Below are 18260 nucleotides of genomic sequence, written 5' to 3' on the forward strand. Positions count from 1 at the left end.
GGTGTTTCATTCTGCTGATCACAGAGTGGTACTATTCATTTCACTGCCAGAGCACAGAATCATAGAATCATAGGATCATAGGATCATAAGATCATAGAATCTTCAAGGTTACAAAAGACCTCTAAGTCCTACCATCAGTCCATTCCCACAGTGCCTGCTAAACTGTGTCTGTAAGTACCACATCTACATGTTTCTCAAACACCTCCAGGAATGGTGATTCAGTCACCTCTTTGGGTCTCCTGTTGCAGTGCTTGACCACTGTTTTGGAGAATTAGTTTTTCCTAATATCCAACCTGAATTTCCCTATTGTAACTTGAGGCCATTCCCTCCAGTCCTATCACTGTACCCAGGAGAAGAGACCGACCTCCACCTTGCCACAGCCTCCTTCCAGGAATTTGTAGAGAATGATAAGGTCTCCCACGAGCCTTCTCTTCTCCAGAATGAACAATCCCACTTCCCTCAGCTGCTTCTCATAAGACTTGTGCTCCAGACCCTTCACCGCTTTGTCATCCTTCTCTGGACATGCTCCAGAGACTCAGTGTATTTCTTATAGTGAGCAGCAGAGGAAAAACAGAGTCCACAGCAGAGAAGCTTGTATTTGTACACAGATAAGCTTGCATTCTACACAGATATATACAGTAATTCATTTTAGGGGCAAACCCATTACCCATTTATGCCCCTATTTCAATGAAGTGAGCACTTGCTTTCAGGCATTTTCCTCTGCACTGTACTCCTTAGTGCTTATATACCAGACTATCAAAGAGTTACTTATTTCTTTATCACATGCACTGATGGCTACTGTGTTTATTCATTCAGGTGGCCACCACTGTAATTCATGACTCTGCACTGAAATGAAGACTGGAATAGTGCTGGCTCTTGCACTTTGGTTACAGCAACCCCAGGCAACGTTACAGGCTTGGGGCAGAATGTCTGTAAGACAGTGTAAAGGAAAATGACCTGGGAGTATTGGTCGATGATCAGCTAAACATGAGCCAGCAGTGTGCCCAGGTTGCCAAGAAGGCCAGTGGCATCCTGGTTTGTATCAGAAATGTTGTTGCCAGCAGGAGCAGGAGAGTGTCCTTCTGCCCTCAGCACTGGTGAGGTTACACCTCCAGTAATGTGCCCAGTTTTGGGCCCCTCACTGCAAGGAAAACATTGAGGCCCTGGAGCGGGTTCAGAGAAGGGCAACAAAGCTGGTGAGGGGTCTGGAGCTCAGGCCTTATGAGGAGCAGCTGAAGGAGCTGGGATTGTTCAGTCTGGAGGAGGCTCAGAGGAGACCTTATTGCTCTCTATAACTACCTGAAGGGAGGTTGTAGTGAGCTGTGGGTCGGCCTCTTCTCTCGTGTAACTGATGATAGGACTAGAGAGAATGGCATCAAGTTGCACCAGTGGAGATTTCAGGTTGGGGATTAGGAAATACTTCTTTTCCAGAAGAGTGGTCAGGTGTGGAATGGGCTGCCCAGAGAAGTGGTGAAGTCACCGACCCTAGAGGTGTTCAAGGAACATTTAGACGTGTTGAGGGACATTGTTTAGTAAGAATTGTTGGTGATAGGTGGATGATTGGGATGGATGATCTTGTAGGCCTTTTCCAACCTTGGTGATTCTATGATTTAGAACTGTGTGCTATTAAAAATAACCCTGCAAACAATTAGTAAAGAGAAAAATGAATTAATACTCCAACACACCTTATCTTTGCACACTGGACTTCATGCATGGAGTTCCTGCTTATCCCTTTGCAGTGCAGAAAGCTTGGCTGATGAAAACACAGCTTGGATTGCAACACCCGCAAGCCAAGGGTTGCTTCCCATTATAAGCTGTTGAGAGCCTCATTTTAGTAGAGATCTGGATGCACAGCTACAAACAGCAACAATAATTAGCTTTAAACTCTGTGAATCTCAGTGAAATTGCTGAGGCATTGGAATGGTCTACCAAGGGAAGTGGTGAAGTCACTGTCTCTGGAGATGTTGGAGAAACATGTAGATGTGGCACTGAGGAACGTGGTTAGTTGGCATGGTGGGGGTTTGTGGTTGAACTTGATGATCTTAGAGGTCTTTTCCAATCTGAATGACTGTATGACTCTATGAATCTCAGTTTTATTGGGAAAAAAATGACAGCAAAATTTCACACAGATAACTGTTAGATGTAAAAAGTTAAGGAACATTTACTTTGGGAAGCTAAGCCTGAAAACAGATAGGAATCAAAGGAATGGTGTTCCCATTGTTCTCATTCTTCTGATTTCACTCTATACAGTCCCATGTCAGACTCATTTCCCCTTTGTGGAAAGATGAGGCTTCTTACCATGATGGACAAAGATGATCAGCAGCTTGCAGTATGTGTTGCCCATCAGCCATTGCACATGCACAGCTTAAGAACAAAGTAACGCTACCTTGCACATGTCTCTGTTCATGTTTACAGTGTAAATTTGCATTTTTTTTTTTCCAGTTTAGAGCAGCTTAGCTTACTACAGTCCTTTATAAAATCTTAGAATGCAGAGGAATCGAGAGGTTACCAGCAATCTGATCATCCTGAAAATGCCATAGTACTATTTATAATTAACTGCCACTGCAGCCAATATCGTATCTAAATGCTCTAATCAGTCAATAAAAGAGAAAGGCTGTCGTGACATGGCCCAGACAAGAATCCAGTGATGTAGAAGTGTTTGGTCAATTTGATCCTTGGAGAGAATTTTACTCTGAAGGACCAAGTTGCATTTCTATGGAATGGATTAATTGGATGCGATTGGACTTAAACAAAGCAAAATAAATATTTGTAAGTTCAGCCATAAGTCAGGATTTCTCTGTTCCCTGGTAGGACTTTTGTTGTTTTGTTGCTGCCTTGTTGTTTTGCTTTGTTGTTGCTAGCTCCAGAATTCCTGGAAGACCTTTAACATATGTTCATTAAGTGTTTCTGCTTTTATCCATGCACAGAGAATGCTTGTCTGGGGGTCTTTACTCTCCATCAGGCCAAACTCACATTGCCATTATCATGTTGTGCTGAACCTGTAAGATTGTCACACAGTCATGTCCAGCCTTGCTCTACTGGCTGCTCAGAGAGACCACCACTTGGATGTGCACATTCTTTGCAGAAATGACTGTTAATAGGTGGCTGAGATGGAGAAGCTCAGCAAATAAAGGAAATTCCAGAGATCTCCAAGTACCTTGTATTGTGATATGTTATGACAGCACATTCCCTTTCCTCAAATGGGGCCTTTTAGTGCTTTGCAGAGCCAAGCTCACTCCGCTTTGCTGATAACATGATGAAAAGTAGCTGGAGTCATGTTCCCAGGGCATCACCACCAATCCAATTCTCCCGAGCTAAGTATTCATTGTTTCCCCTTCTCCTCACAGAGATGTTGCCCCCACACGGGGAAGACTGATTGCAAAAGCTGTTCATATAAATATTTACAAAGGAAAAGTATGAACCAAAAAGGACTTGACATTTTTGCGAAAGATCATATGATGCAGGCTAGTGGGACAGGAGGCAGCAGACCCAGTGAGGAGATGCCCTCAAGCCCAGGACTCCTCAAGAGCTCTGAAGAAAGCTCTGTCAGTCTGTTGCTTTAAGCAGGAACCAGTTGGATTCTAAAGTATTTCTGAGGGATTAGCAATGCTAGCACCCAATGTGTATATTTCATCTGTGCCCAAATCCCCTGGGCCAGCTGCTGCTGATGAAGTGAAGCACTCCTTCTTCCCTCCTGCTGTGAACATGCCTACTCATTTCTGTCTGTTTCAGGACAAGACTCTGCCTTCTTTGTGCTGCAGCAGTTTCCAAACGCCAATGACAACCCTGACAGAGCTCTTTCAGCTCACCAGTGACAGCCTCCTGCTGCAGCAAAGATATCTGTTAACAAAAGTAATGCCACCAGCAGGGAACAGGTGGTATATTGCAGCGAATCACTGTCTTATAATAAGACAGAGGCAGAACATGTGAGAGGCAGGGGAGGAAAAAATGAAAAAGAGCAGAACAAAGCTGAAGGAAAGCTCTGTGGAAAGCACTTTCTCCTCCACTGCTTTTACACAGCACAGAGCGAAAAGTTTTGCTGCTTTCCCAGCTATGGGATCGGGTATGGCCCTGCGACGCACTCACCCATTGTCCTCCCCACTGTTTGCTTAGAAGGAATTCAGGAGGGATTTGCTTTCTCTTGTTTCACAAGCCCCACGTTTCCACACTGCCCGAAGTGGATACGCACCAGCTGGCCGCGTCCATCACTGCTGCTGGGATGTGGAATTCCTGATTATACTTAGAGCTGCAGAGCCTGCTCCGTCATTAGCAGGGCAGCTCGACGTGCAGCAGTGGGACCGGGGTCGTGCTGGCCTGGCCCAATGGTGCCAGACACTCTCCGGACCAGAGATGAGAGATCTGCTGGTGGTGCCCCTGGGGCACGTCCTCACCCTTGCTGCCCTCAGCCTGGCCGAGATGCTTCAGAAAGGTTTGCTGGAAGGGCTCTGCTCCAACTGGGGTTTTTGCGAAGGGGAAGGCATTTCTAGCAACAGTGGGGAGGATAGCATGACTGGTGTTACCAAAAATGTGTGAAAGTCTACTGTTTTGGGGCCTGTCCGTTGAGTAGTTGCTTGGTTGCTGTTGTGAGGGGTGGTGAGAATAGCTTGTGTCTAGGAGGATAGGTAGCAGTGAATCTGGTTGCAATGGGAAGAGGAAGGCTTTTAGGTCAGCCTGGGTGGGATGGACATGTCCTGTCACAGAACTTGCTGCCGAGCACAGGGCCAGCACTGTTGCATCTGTGGGGATACATGGCTAAAAGACAGCCCTCTGAGATCTGCATAGCATGTGTACGTGGCTACAAATGTCCAACATGTCTGCTACGTGAAGCAGAGAGTTACTGCCTTGACCTCCTCTCTTGCATATATGCATACTTTCAGCCAATGCATTAACTGAAAAATTATCTGCTCATTAAAGTCCCTTAGGTGCCAACATAAACACTTGTGTTCAGGATTTACCATCCAGTAAATTTGTGGACTTATTCCACAGTGGTAATCAGGAGGCATTCAGGGCTATTCAGCTTCAGAGGGGAAAAAAAAAAAAAAAAGCAAGATAAACCTCAAGAAGGAGTCCAGAGGTTAGCAGATAGGCCAACATTTCTGTTCTCATCCATTACAAATGGAAATCAGTTTGGCCTCAAAATGGGGAAAGAATACCTGCTTTTTATGAAATTTTTTTGAAGTCAAAATGTCAGCTTATTATGACGGCAGTAGTGTAAGCTGATGAACCTCACTCTGTTTCAAAGTGATCATAGGATGGGATCAGGTGGGCAAGAGAATCAATACAGAATGTGATTTCCTCCTAGCCCGGTGGCACAGTGCAGTGAGGAGATAGGCATCTGCTCTTAAAACATGGTGGGTAGCTGCATTACCCATACTCAAATGGCCCAGTAGCTTCTGGTGGGTGGGTACAGCATGGGGTTTGGCCTTCCCATGGGCCCCGTGACTGCCATTGGATCATTTTGCTATCTTGGGAAACTACAGCTGACATCCAGAAAAATGGTACCAGAGTGGCTTTGCAGATGTGCTGCTTAATTGATTTTCAGTGTTACCTAATCCCATAGGGTTAACTAAAAATGTCAGAGAGCCCCACTGCATGCACATAATGCCATTTCTTTATACTGATAAGTACATACCGTAATGTTTTATTTTTCTGCATTGAAATCTGCTAATTAAGGCATCATAAGTTTTGACTGCTTTCCTGAGAAAGGTTAGAATGATGCTGATACCTAGACTTTTTGGATGGCCTTTGTAAGGAGGCATCATCTCAACCATTTTGGGGCACTCATACCACACACTGAGAAAATGGCGATGTGCTCCACTGCTTCCTACATCCTGAAGATAGGCCATATGACTTCTAGGCTTGTGTCCCCTTTTCTCTGACCTCAGTGAAAGGAGTGCTGCTTTCACCCTCCCTGCTGGCCATGCTTTTGATTTTAGTATGGGAAATAAAAAGAACAAACAAGAGAATGACACAGTGCTGCTGTCGCGGTCGTTCTCTGAGGCTGTAGAGTTTAGGAAGTTAGGTGTAAAAAATTCCCTCTCTGCTCTAACTATAGTTGATGTATGGCCAACTTGGACAACATTCTCCATAAGGAGGGAGTTGGATTCTATTGCAGGAGTTGTGTCTTTGCTGTCAGGAGATGCCAGATGGACAACATCACTAAGAATAATTGTGTCATACATAAAATTAAGGCAAAACAGTGAAAGTACTTATCTGATGCTAATGAATTTATTCATTACATAAAACTGACAGGCTCACTTGGCTGAAAGAACAGAACACTCATGTACACATAGCAAATCTATCTTTATTATTTATCACATTGCCATTTTCATTGTGACAATGCAATTACAAAACTGGCCGCTTTGAATTTTTTTTACTGCAAACATTACATTTCTAAGGGTTAAAAAAGCATCATCCTAGAGATCAAGGCATGTGGACAACAGCAGTAAAAATGTACAATATAAAATTGGATAATAAAACTCTATTTCAGTGAGTCTTAATTCCATCAAAACCTCATAAACTCAGTCACGAAAGAACAGCATCTCCTTTGAGGGAGACAGGATAACAATCAGTAGAAGTTATTCTCCTAGGGCAGCTGCTAGTTGCAGGGAAATTTAGGCTTTCTGAAAATTTTCCACTTGGTTTCACTGAGATACGATTCATCTGGGGATGCCATGTGGATGATTACTTCTATTCAGTATGACCTCGAGCGACCCAATAAATGGAAACCTGATACACTTTGAAGTGGTGATCTCAAGAACAAATCCAATGCAGATGTGTTTTAATTAACATTTAATAATATAATATTTAGCACCACCTTCACTGTATTTTTAAGTTTTTCTTCCTATGCAATAGGAAGTCATATAATCAAAAAATGATACTGAGGCAAGTTTGTACTAACGACATTTATAAAGTGTCAGGGTATCTTTGTAAACTGGTGGTGGAAGTCCATTCTTTCTTGCCTTACTTTCATTCCAACTGAACTCTAATGACATTCTAGTTTTTACCCTCATGTAAATTAGAAAAAGCATTAGGCTAAACGCTTTCGCTTATTATCAGTCTTTTATGCTGGAGTACTGTTTAGTTTCTTAGGAGGAGGTTAGAATTTGGTGGTGTTTTTTGGCTAAATCTCTTGTATTGAGAAGAGTTAGCAGATAAAGTATGGGAAGGGGTTTTCCCATGAGAAAACAGTTTGCCAGATACTGCTGCAGGAAGTAAGGAACAGGAAGATTGTTGCATCTGCTGAACATTTGCAAGGAAGTGTTTCAGGAACATGGCATGAAGCTTGCTCATCTCAGCACAGCTGTCAGTGAAATACAGCCCAGCAAATATTGGATCTATGTTCCACTCAGCCATTCAATTAAAGTCATTCATGTGCCTTGGGGTGCAAAGGCTGCAATGAATTCGCAAGGCATATCCCTTCAAACACTTCTTAGAGACTTTCACCAGAGTGAAGGAAAATGTTTCTAAAGATACATTCAAATGATGTGTGATCACAAGTCTGCGATAAAAGTGTCAGACACAGGTATTGCACTTTTAACTCTAGTGCTACTTGGTTAGAATAGGTGAGAAAAAGAGAGGATGTGCATCAGTCACACCACAAGTCTGGAAGAGCTGATGGGCCTTTAAGAGCCTCATTTTGGTAAAAATTAGTCTTGTACAAAAGACTGATCTGACTAGTGCCCAGTAGAGAGAGCAGAGGGGAGAGTGTGTGATAGCAAAGACTCACAGGGCAAATTGCAGGGGCATGACTTCCTTCGCCACACCTCTCCAGCGAGCACTGGGACATTTTCATGCTTTCTCTCTCTTTGTGCAGCCCCCTTTATCAGCACTCCTCTGGAAACTGTGGATGCGCTGGTGGAGGATGTTGCCAAATTCGTGTGTGTGGTGGAGTCATACCCAGAGCCGGAGATCACATGGACACGCAACAGCATTCCCATCAGGTAGGGAGCCTCCTTAGACTGCTTGGGGCCTCTTTCCACTACTGCCAGGGCTTTCCGTCACAACAAAGGTGTGACATTTGGAAGCATCAAAAGGGTCTGTGGTGAGGAGCAGGAGTGTGGCTGTAATTATAGGTGAATCTGTGCTCCTTAAGGATTGGTAGGAGCACTCCGGGGGCTGCCTGGATATGTAGTCGGCCACAACAGAAACAGAAATCTGCTATCAATACTCAGGGCAGGGAGTCCAACTTCTTGCTGTGCTATGTGCCTTCTTAAATAATTCTGTGAAGCCAATTCTTGGTAATTTTCTTGTTTTCAGTCTATCTTTGTTGATAATGGTAGTGTGTGGCCTTGAATTTTCTTTGAATTTCATTCTGTTAGAAGAATCTATCCTTTACAGCTTCACATGTTGAGCTTGGAGATGGCTGGTTTCTGCTATGAGTAATGCAAGGAATTTGCTCTCCAGTTACAAATATGCAATTCTCTCTCTGTGCCTCAGTTCACTCCTTGACAGAGGAGTATGATGTTGTATATTTGAACAGAACTTCACCAGATCTGCTGCCTGAATGTCTGCACTATGCTTAGAAACCTTGCGAGGAGGGGGTTGCAACAAGCAATTCTTGTTCACTTCTACACCTGATGGTAGATGAATTATTTGTGTTGCACTCTGTCATATGTTAAAGATGAAGCATCAAGATGCCTCTGAAAATGCAACACTGAGACCAAGTTATGGAAGTGATTACCTTTATTATAACCCCACTGATCTAGACAGGCTCTTGCAAAGTAACCTCTATTCAGTCATTCAAATCTGAAATTACATCATATCTACTGGATGTCTTCACATCAGTTTCTTGTTTGCTCTTAGTGACTGTAATGAAAGCTACAGAACGTTCTCTATATAGCACAGTTGGGATCTGTTCTCCATGAGTAATCTCCATGTTAGGCAGATAGTCTTCTTCAGCATGGTTTCTGCTGCTAGGATTGGAGACTGAAGACACCTGTGATCTGCTGGCTCAAAAGACTCCAGACAGATCAATAGCAGGAAGATTTCTTACTGCTAGGAAATCAATTTTAGAATGAGAAAAAATAGATATCTACATTTAAGCATGCTTGCCTTCAGAAATCACATTTATCACCTGCAGAAGAACCTGATCAAAACCCTTCTCCTAACTCTCTTACTGCCCTTGATGTGGGGTAGAGGTCTGATTTTCCATGGATGTTATTTCCAGATCAGGTCAACTTTCTCCTAAGTCCTTTCCCATTCATGACACCATGCTTGAGAGTCAAATCTGGCAGAGGAAGTCATTCATGTGGGACCATGGGAGATGACACGCTTTTTTTGTCTTTTTAGTCATAAGATCATAAGAAAAACAGGGCAGATTTCTCCCAGTTTTCTCTTTCAGAAGATAAACACACCAATCTAAAAGCCAATCCACTGTTTCTGAGACATAATGCCTTCCCCACAGTGTTGTTCCTAGAAGCTATTTGTGAGGTTGCAGAGCTCAGCTGCTTTGTTAACATTTTCTCCTATCTGAAATTCCATTCTGAAGCAACAGTAGCAATAACTGCATCACTTTGCCAAATCTGTGCTGGTGTTCACAATTGGTGCTAGTGGATACAGAAGCTGGAACCAGTGGCAGGGAAATAGGCAAGCTGAAAATACCTCTGTTACTTTCCAAGAACATGGGTTAAAGTATTTGCACAATAGAAATGGATCAGATCATGGGCTTCTTTTCTGAAGAAAAGTATATTTATGTGTGTGTGTATCAGACTTCAAAGGGGCTAACTAAAGCAAGCAATAAATATTGGTTATTTTGTTTACGAAATTTTCTTCTGTTGCCAAGGTCAAAGTACCATGAACAAACAGCTAAGCTAACCTCCAAAACAAAGCAGTATGTAAGCATGCGGCTTCAATGGGAAAAGTGCCAGGACGGAGGCTACTGTCAGCATTAATCTTCTGGAAGATCCTCTGTGTATTCCTTTTAGTGTCAAAAACCTGTGAAAGTAGAGTGGTGTGTTCTGAACTGAGCTGAACTTGTAATACCACGAATGGCAGTCAGACTGTGCAGTAGCTGCAGTACGTATTTCAGCAGCCCATTCAGGCTTCAGGATTTGTGGCAGATGGGGAGACAGTCCTCCGGCCAGATCCATTCTGCTACCACTTTTTGGAGTGAATTGCATAGTAGTGTGAAAGTCAACCAGGGGGAACATTATGAAATGTTATGCAAATCATCCTTCAAGATTTTACCATATTTTTCTAGCTTTGCAAGGAAAATCAGAGAGCAGTTCTCTTGCTTTCTCACTGTGTGTACTCCTCCCTGTCTCCCTAACATGTACATGCACACAGAATGTTCTCTTGTTTACAAGTTGTCTCTGCTCTATGGGCTCCTCTGCAAAATCCCATACCTTTGTTGCTCTGACTTCATGGCTTTTTCAGGATTTATCTGATGTCTCCAGGTTAAATCCTGCTGTCATTAAACTATAGCTAACCTCACATCCTCCAGTCTTTGAATGTTTCTTTTTTCTCCTGTGTTTCTTTCCAGCACCTCCTCCCCACCCCCCCAAAACCAGGACCCAGCTGCATTAAGGCAACTCGTGCTCATGCCTGTCCTGGAAGGACAGAATGGCAGATGCCAGCACCTGCTGGATGTAGCATTGCCACCACGCCAGTGGCCATCTCTGCATAGTCTGGATGATCTGTAGTTGGACTAGATGATCTCAGTGGTCTTTTCCAACCCTATCAATTCAGTGATTAATAGTTCTTTGGTTTAGTGAGGCCCAAACTGAGCCTTAAGGCCCATCATGATGTTTTCAGTCCCTTTCCTTGTCTGCAGATGTTGAAAATAAGAAGTAAAAACCAACTGACTTTTATGGTGCAGTCTCCAGTCTATATGGACATAGTCTCCTCACCATCTGTACTCTGCCCCACAGGCTGTTTGACACCCGGTACAGCATACAGAGGAACGGGCAGCTCCTGACCATCCTGAGTGTGGAGGACAGTGACGATGGGGTGTACTGCTGCACAGCAGACAATGGGGTTGGTGCAGCTGCCCAGAGCTGCGGGGCTCTGCAAGTCAAAATGCGTAAGTGGGAAAGCAGAGGAGCTCTCAGCCCCACAGATGCCCTCAGGTTGGAGCCAGCACGTGGTGATGCTTTGCTGCTGGCTCAGTGATACATCATGGAAGGAAACTTAGATCCCCCAAAATGGTGAGAGGGAGATCCTCTTTCCTGCCAGCGAGTGCAGACTAAGTTATGTTTTGTCTTTGGGCAAAAAGAGTTCAAATTTGCTGCACATTACCTTTAACAGAGTTAGAATAATTTAATTTTTTTTTTTTATTTTTAAAAATTTTTCTTTAAGCATTTCTTTAGCATTTCTGACATGGTCACAAATCTTTCAGTTAGGGCCATTAACTGTAGTTATATTCCCTTCTTGCTGAGCTAGAGACAAGGCTGAATCAGTTAAAAACCAATTCACTCCGGATCTGAGCTTTCACACAAGGCATTGTTTATTCAAAAAAAAAAAAAAAATTCAAAACCTGGAATGCAAACATTCTTCAGTATTGGAAATGCTCTTATCTAGATCTGGACTTCAGCCCAGGTCCTACTTCAAATGGCTGTCAAACCCCACTCCTGAAAACAAAGGATGCATGCAAGGTAGCTGTTTTTGTGTCCAAAAACTGCAACTTTGATTGCTGCACTAAGGAAGGGTTTTACTTTCCAAGGTAGCTCACACCCTGCCAAGGACCTATCTTTCAGCTACAGCAATGCAAGGGGATTTTGTTGGATGACTCTGAACTTGTCCTGTTCTTTTATCTCTTACCTTCAGTTCAAGTTTTGCCTTTTCAAATTTTAGGACCCAAAATAACCCGACCACCTGTAAATGTGGAAATCATAGAAGGTTTAAAGGCCGTTCTTCCATGCACTACAATGGGGAATCCCAAACCTTCTGTTTCATGGATCAAAGGAGAAACAGTGGTAAAGGTGAATAGAGAATGAAATTTCACTATTGCTATTAGCTATTGCTATTTGCTGAAGTTACTGTGACTAAATATTAATATCACTTACAGCTTTTCCAAGTTCTTTCTAGGAAGAAAGCATTTAGAAAAACCTTGGCTGATCTTATAGATGCTTACATTCACAATAATTTCTGTTTGTTGAAGTTTTACATTTGATTTATTACTACTAAGCATGGCTAAATGCTTCAAAATACACTTGTCAGTGTTTCATAAATAGGACCCAGGGAACCACTTGGCTAATATTGAGGGCCCTTTGAAGCTGTAATTCACTGATTTGCAGAAATAAAGATGAATTAGTTTGTTGTGACAGTGCTGAACAGGAAGATATGAGCCCAGATTCTTTAGTTACAGGGCAGCAGAAATCAGTCTTATGCATGTAAGCCCAAACTTTGCAAGAGGACATTTGTTGCTGCTTGTATGCAGGGTGTATGCAAAATTCTCACTTTGGGCCCTCCTTTCTCTGGCAGGAGAATGCACGCATTGCTGTTCTTGATTCAGGGAATTTAAGGATCCACAATGTCCAGAGAGAAGATGCAGGACAGTATCGATGTGTAGCCAAAAACAGCCTGGGCAGTGCCTATTCAAAACCTGCAACAGTGGTCGTGGAAGGTGAGTAGCCCTTGCGCCAGGGTCCAGCTCTATCCGCTGACCTTATGGGCCTACAGAGCTAAGTTGGGTTTACCTGAAGTACTGTTTGGTGTTGACAAAGATCCCGGGGTGGCCAAATAGGCAGGGAAAGGGAAAGGAAGGGAAACGAGGATGAGAAACAGGATTTTTGACCTCGCTAGTGCTTCAGTGCTTGTTGATGGGGAAGGAGTCATTGTCCACAGCTGCTATGGGTCTGGTGCAAATTGGTCTGAGTAGGAACTGATTCTCCCTTCTGACTGACATGTTTCAAGAAGTCAGCTTGTTGCTTGTTTGGAAGGTGCCACTAGCACACTGTGTTTGACTTGTGGAGATGGACAAGTAGGAAGCTTATGGCTTTGGAAACCCATTCTAAAGAGACTGGTTGGAGACAGCTGCAGCACATCATTTTGCAGCATTATGTTTACATCCTTCCCTTTTCCCTTTGATTTTCCGACTGAGCTGGTTGATTCTTCAGCAAAACAGAGATGTTCTCTTTGAGGACTTGCACATTTTCTGCCCACTAAACCCAACACCAATTTGATTTTTCAGTTTCTGGTCTTTATGTGTTCTGTCCTTCTTTTATTTACAGAAGGTGTTTGCTTTCTGGTATAAATCATAGTCGGCTTCCCAGTGCTGAGAACAGTGGGCTGCAGGGGCATCAAATGTAGGCAATGAAGCATTCAGTGTTCCTGGATCCTAAAGGAGAGTCCAGGTTAAGCAAGGTTTTGCAAAGCCAGAAGAGGGATGGATGACACAGCACAAGAGCTCACATTTGTTTTGTTCTCAGAACTGAACAATCTGTACAGCAAAATATAGAGAAGGGCATCTGTTTGTCCAATTTTCAAAAGATTATCGAGGCTACATTTAGTCTATTAGAGGTTATTCAGGGTACAATCCTGTTTCTAAAAGAACCATAGACTGTCTCCTGGGAGGAGGTCAGATGTATTAGATTCAGCTACGAATTACTGTAGGATTGCCGTTTTCTTAAAAAATGCAATCATTTTCTTTCTTCCTTTTTTTTTTTTTTAATAATATTTACATGTGCAGACTGAAGGATGTTAGAAATTCCTTAAATAGCTTTAAAACAGGAAGGCAGCTATTTCTAATCCAGATTCAGAGCTGTGCAGCTCCTGATGGGGCAAGGTGACCATCTGGCTGAATAGAGTCTAGGTTTGGGTTCTGCTTTGTCCCTGCTGCTGATGGAGCAGCTCAAGGATCACCAAGAATTGACTGAGGCAGACACTCAGTAAGGTGCTTGGAGACCGCCCTGGTCCATGCAAACAGCCTCAGTCACTGGGGTCTTATTTCTCAGACCTACCAGAGCATTTGGGAACCTAAAAATGGGCTGGAACTGCACCAACATCCGAGCTGTTAAGGCTGATACCTTCTTTTGTCTCTGTCTCCAGAATTATACGGCTGAATGTTAATTCAGGGAATAGCAAATTTATCTACAAATACACTGCTTGCAAAGGAGAGTCTGTGTATGCTCTTTTTAAAAGCAGAAAGATTAGCTCTTAATTAATCAGTGGGAGCTAGTGCTCCTGCACAACCTATCCCTTCATGTTCCCTTCATGTGTTCTGTGAACAAAGTGATGCTGTTCCCTAAGCTTGCCTTGGTTTTTCTGCTAGGGCATCCGTATAATAGACTTCGTTTCAGGCTGCCACCCAAACTAATCTGATGAATGTTTGTTTTACTTTTTTGGCTCCCAAAATCCAAAGGTAATAATCCTGACTGCAGCTTGCTGTGTATACAGATCACTTCCCCTCCCAGTATTTTAGATCAGCTCTCATGAATATTTACAGATACATACAGAGGTGTGCATGTACCTGTATATGCATGCATGTTCGTGCTTCTCCTATAGCCTGCTCACTCAAGTTATTGTTATTTTTAGTGTTCCTATCCCCTCAGTATTAACAAGTTAAGATAGATCTAAGTCAATAATAATCTAAAGCAAGAAAACTGCACTTTAGACTGCCCTCTCTAAGCATTAATTGGAACTCTGTGTTCAGAAAATTCATGCAAACATGCTGTTTGCTGCTTCTCTGCAATAACACAACGTTTTTCCTTAAAACTTGGTGCTACCACTTGCTGAAGTTACCATCAAGCATAGTGTGGCTTAATAAAATAAAATTACTAGGTATGGGCATGAATATTTAATCCTGAAGCAGACGTCCATTCAAAGGGCAATGCAAATATTTATGCCTAGCTAAAATGAGATCAGGCGGGTCCTGATTTCTGAATGATGTTTCTAATTTTCTGTCTCATTTTAGTGGCTTTGATGCTAGTCCTGCAATTAGTTCAAAGCATGGAGGCATCCAGCTTTTGCAGGACTGCATGCAGACATGCTCCTTTACATAGGTACCTCAAGAAAAAAAAAAAAGGCTGCTATTTTCATCTGCTCCAAAATTCATGTTATGAACTTGTGAATCAGTTAATGAGTCTTGATACCCAGAATTGGGTCAGGATTTTAATCAAAAGGATTGAAAAAGCCTGTCCATCCAGATTGTGTCTATTTCCTCCTTTGCTCCAAATTCAAGGCAAACCCATGTGCATTTGTATAAGTGATGGTGGATGGTTGGATATTCTGTAGAATTTCTTCTCCAAAAGAGTATTTGGGCACTGGAGCAGGCTGCCCATGGAGGTGCTGGAGTCATTGTCTCTGGAGGTGTTCAGAAAATATGTGGATGTAGTACTAAAGGATATGGTTAGTGGGCGTGGTGCGGATAGGTTGGTATTGGACTTGATGATCTTAGTGGTCTTTTCCAATCTTAATGATTCCATGATTCTGTGAAATATTTTGTCCCCTTAAAAAGCATAATCTATTAGGGACAGAAATGTGATCACGTGGTCAGCTGGCTGCTGACAGCAGGAAGAAGGCAGGAGAGGGAACAGGGGAAGCCTTCTGTACACTGCTCTGCAAAGATGAAGAATTGAACAGTGGCCCCTTTGCCGCCCCTGTTAAAGTTAGCAAGTGAGGATGGCTTCCAGTTACTCACATACATTCAGTGGTGGCTACAGGAAGGTACTATGTCCACTGAGACAGAGGAACAATATTATCATCTTGTCTGCTTGCCAAGAAATGTGGTTTAAATTTTCTGGTGATAGCATTTCTCAACAGTAGTTTTGTATTCATTTTCTATCTTAACAATTTTGCTAACTAGCAGTTTAATCACGACATTGTCAGTTTTGAATATTCTGCTGAGAAGAGAAGAGTGCTTATGTACACTGTGAAGTAGTAGCTTGCCAAGGCATTTGTCAGCATCCATACAAATTTCCTACTGATTGTTATACCAATGCACAAAGTGAATCTGTGGCTCAAAGACTCCTGGATGAATGCTAGATTAAAGGCTTTGGGAGAAGTTTTCACCTGCTTATGTGATTTGTAGTTTCTGCATATATTCAGAGGGTAAAACCTTATTGACAAGATGTTGGCTAATGAGTTGCATCTGGTTTTACCTGAAGATCACCGCTTTGGAAATAAATAGGAGAAGGGCTATTGTCTTCAGTAACATAGAGAGGTGTCCTGAAGTGCAAATATTCCCAGTGGTGTCAATGGAAGCTGCAGACCAGGTACGAGGCCTTGTGCTGTGCCAAGAATATATTAGCCCCCCATCTGCACATCTGAAATCTGTGGGGTTTGCATGCTAGGCAATATTAGTGAGATGTCCAAGGTTTTTCCCTTCATGTAGTACATAGCTCTTTGTGTAACACAAACTGCAGAACAGGAGGAATATTCAGTTTTCATTGGTATTTACTGTAGCACTGACCCAGCCCATTAACAGGACCAATCCAACAAAAGCTGTACAGGCTGATCAGGTTCAGCTTCTGGGTTTACTGCCCTTGACAGTCCCCATGGCTTGACATGTGTAACAATGACATTCTCCATACTCTTTATGTATAAATTGTATGACATATAAAGGATAAATTTGAAGCTACAAACCCTTGCCTAGTAAGAGGCATGAGAATATTTACACTTTGGACACACTTGCTCTGTGAGAGCTCTGAGAGACTAAGAGAGAAGATGTCCTGTTGCCTTTTCTTTTTTCTTTCTTTTTTAACATGGAAAAAATTCTTCAGAATGTTTTTTCTTTACCTTCTTGCTGTCTTTTTCAGATATGATTCGCATAACCAATATACAAAGTATACTTGATTCAGAAATTTGGTAAGAAGCTTGTATTGCAAATCAGCAGGAAAACAATTCATTTCCTGGTGACTTCAGGCCTCATCACCTGATCTGGGCTCTGTGTTTTGGCAGAGTTTTTATTTCTGTTTTGGAGAATGCTTCCTGCTCCCCTTGGGAGAAGCAAAGTGCCACCTCATGAATAGGTAGAGTGGACTTCAGTCCCATACGGTCTCCATTCTTCAAAACAAAAAAGTCTCAGAAAAGAAATTGAAAACTGGCCACAAATTATGTAGAGTTTAGAAACAACAGATGTTTATAGAAGAGGTGTGAAAGTGAAAACCATATGCTTCTGAAACAGTGTAATTTATTTCTATAGCACCAACTGTGGAAAAACCATTTTCTGTAAATGAATGGTGTAACTGCTATTAACATGTACAAAGGGTTGAGGTAAATCATTTACTAACAGAATTCAAGGTCAAATGCCCTTTAGAGATGTTTCCTTCCACTTCAACCGCAGCATGTGTAAGTTCTGTGCTGTAGGAAGATGATATTTGTTGTTCAATGTGTTTCTTAGCTTTAAAAAAAGATTTTCTTCTCCTGAAGGTGAACAACATTCACATTGTGTCTAAGCGTTGTACCCAGTTACTGAAACTACCACCATTCCCAGTTTGTAACACATTTTTAGCTTAATGTCCCAAATAACAAAGAAAAAGGTGATAAGTAAGGTTGTAGTTTAAATAAAGGTGTAAATTAAAGGGAAAGAATATATGGATGGATGACTGTGTATTGAGTTAGACGCACCTCCATTTTGTGATTTACATGAAGCTGAACTTGATTTCCAGCCTGTGACACCAGAGAGTGTAGAATTCAGGATTTTTGGAGCATATTGTGTGATAAGCTTTGGTTTTGAAGTCATCACTGTAGAAGGGCAAGTCTGGAAATCAACAATCATAAATCCACTGGGAAAGAAAGAAACAAACAAAAGAACTAGCTAGGACAAGTGCTGGAAGATCCAGTGCTCTCATCAAGATGCTAACGGGATCCTCCAGGGATTTCATAACATGTTTGGGTCAAATCTTCCTTGCAGTTTCCTGTTGGCTAAACACAGGCATTGATTCATAGAACCATAGAATCATAGAATCACAAGATTGGAAAAGACCTATAAGATCATCTAGTTCAACCGTCTTCTCATTACCACTGCTACCACAGGCTACTAACCATATCTCACAGCTCCTTGTCCAGACGCCTATTGAACACTGCCAGGGATGGTTACTCAACGACCTCTCTGGGCAGCCATTCCAGAGCCTGACCACTCTCTGAGAGAAAAAGTTTTTCCTCATGTCTAACCTAAACCTCCTCTGATACAACTTGCGGCCATTTCCCCAGGTCCTGTCCATTGCCTGAGAGAAGAGGCCAAACCACTCTTCACCCCAACCTCCCTTCAGGAAGTTGTAAAGTGCAATGAGGTCTCCCCTGAGCCTCCTCTTCTCCAGACTAAACAATCTCAGCTCCCTCAGCCGCTCCTCATAAGACTTGTGCTCCAGACCCCTCAC

At 42.6% G+C, this 18260-nt stretch overlaps 1 protein-coding gene across 3 annotated transcripts in view; it reads left to right on the forward strand.

Moving 5' to 3' along the window:
- Positions 1-4243: 4243 nt before the first annotated feature.
- MUSK (muscle associated receptor tyrosine kinase) overlaps positions 4244-18260 on the forward strand; it is a 46263-nt gene continuing 32246 nt past the window's right edge. For 2 of the 3 annotated variants that reach the window (XM_010726142.2, XM_031557378.1), the window contains exons 1-5: positions 4244-4429; positions 7817-7943; positions 10872-11023; positions 11794-11921; positions 12424-12565. In XM_010726142.2, coding sequence (XP_010724444.1) covers positions 4351-4429; positions 7817-7943; positions 10872-11023; positions 11794-11921; positions 12424-12565 — 628 coding nt within the window. In that variant the 5' untranslated portion in view covers positions 4244-4350. The remainder of the gene's footprint in view (positions 4430-7816; positions 7944-10871; positions 11024-11793; positions 11922-12423; positions 12566-18260) is intronic. The other variant, XM_031557379.1, reaches the window with a different exon arrangement.

The sequence above is a fragment of the Meleagris gallopavo genome, chromosome Z (assembly GCF_000146605.3).
Source record: "Meleagris gallopavo isolate NT-WF06-2002-E0010 breed Aviagen turkey brand Nicholas breeding stock chromosome Z, Turkey_5.1, whole genome shotgun sequence".
Lineage (NCBI taxonomy): Eukaryota > Metazoa > Chordata > Aves > Galliformes > Phasianidae > Meleagris > Meleagris gallopavo.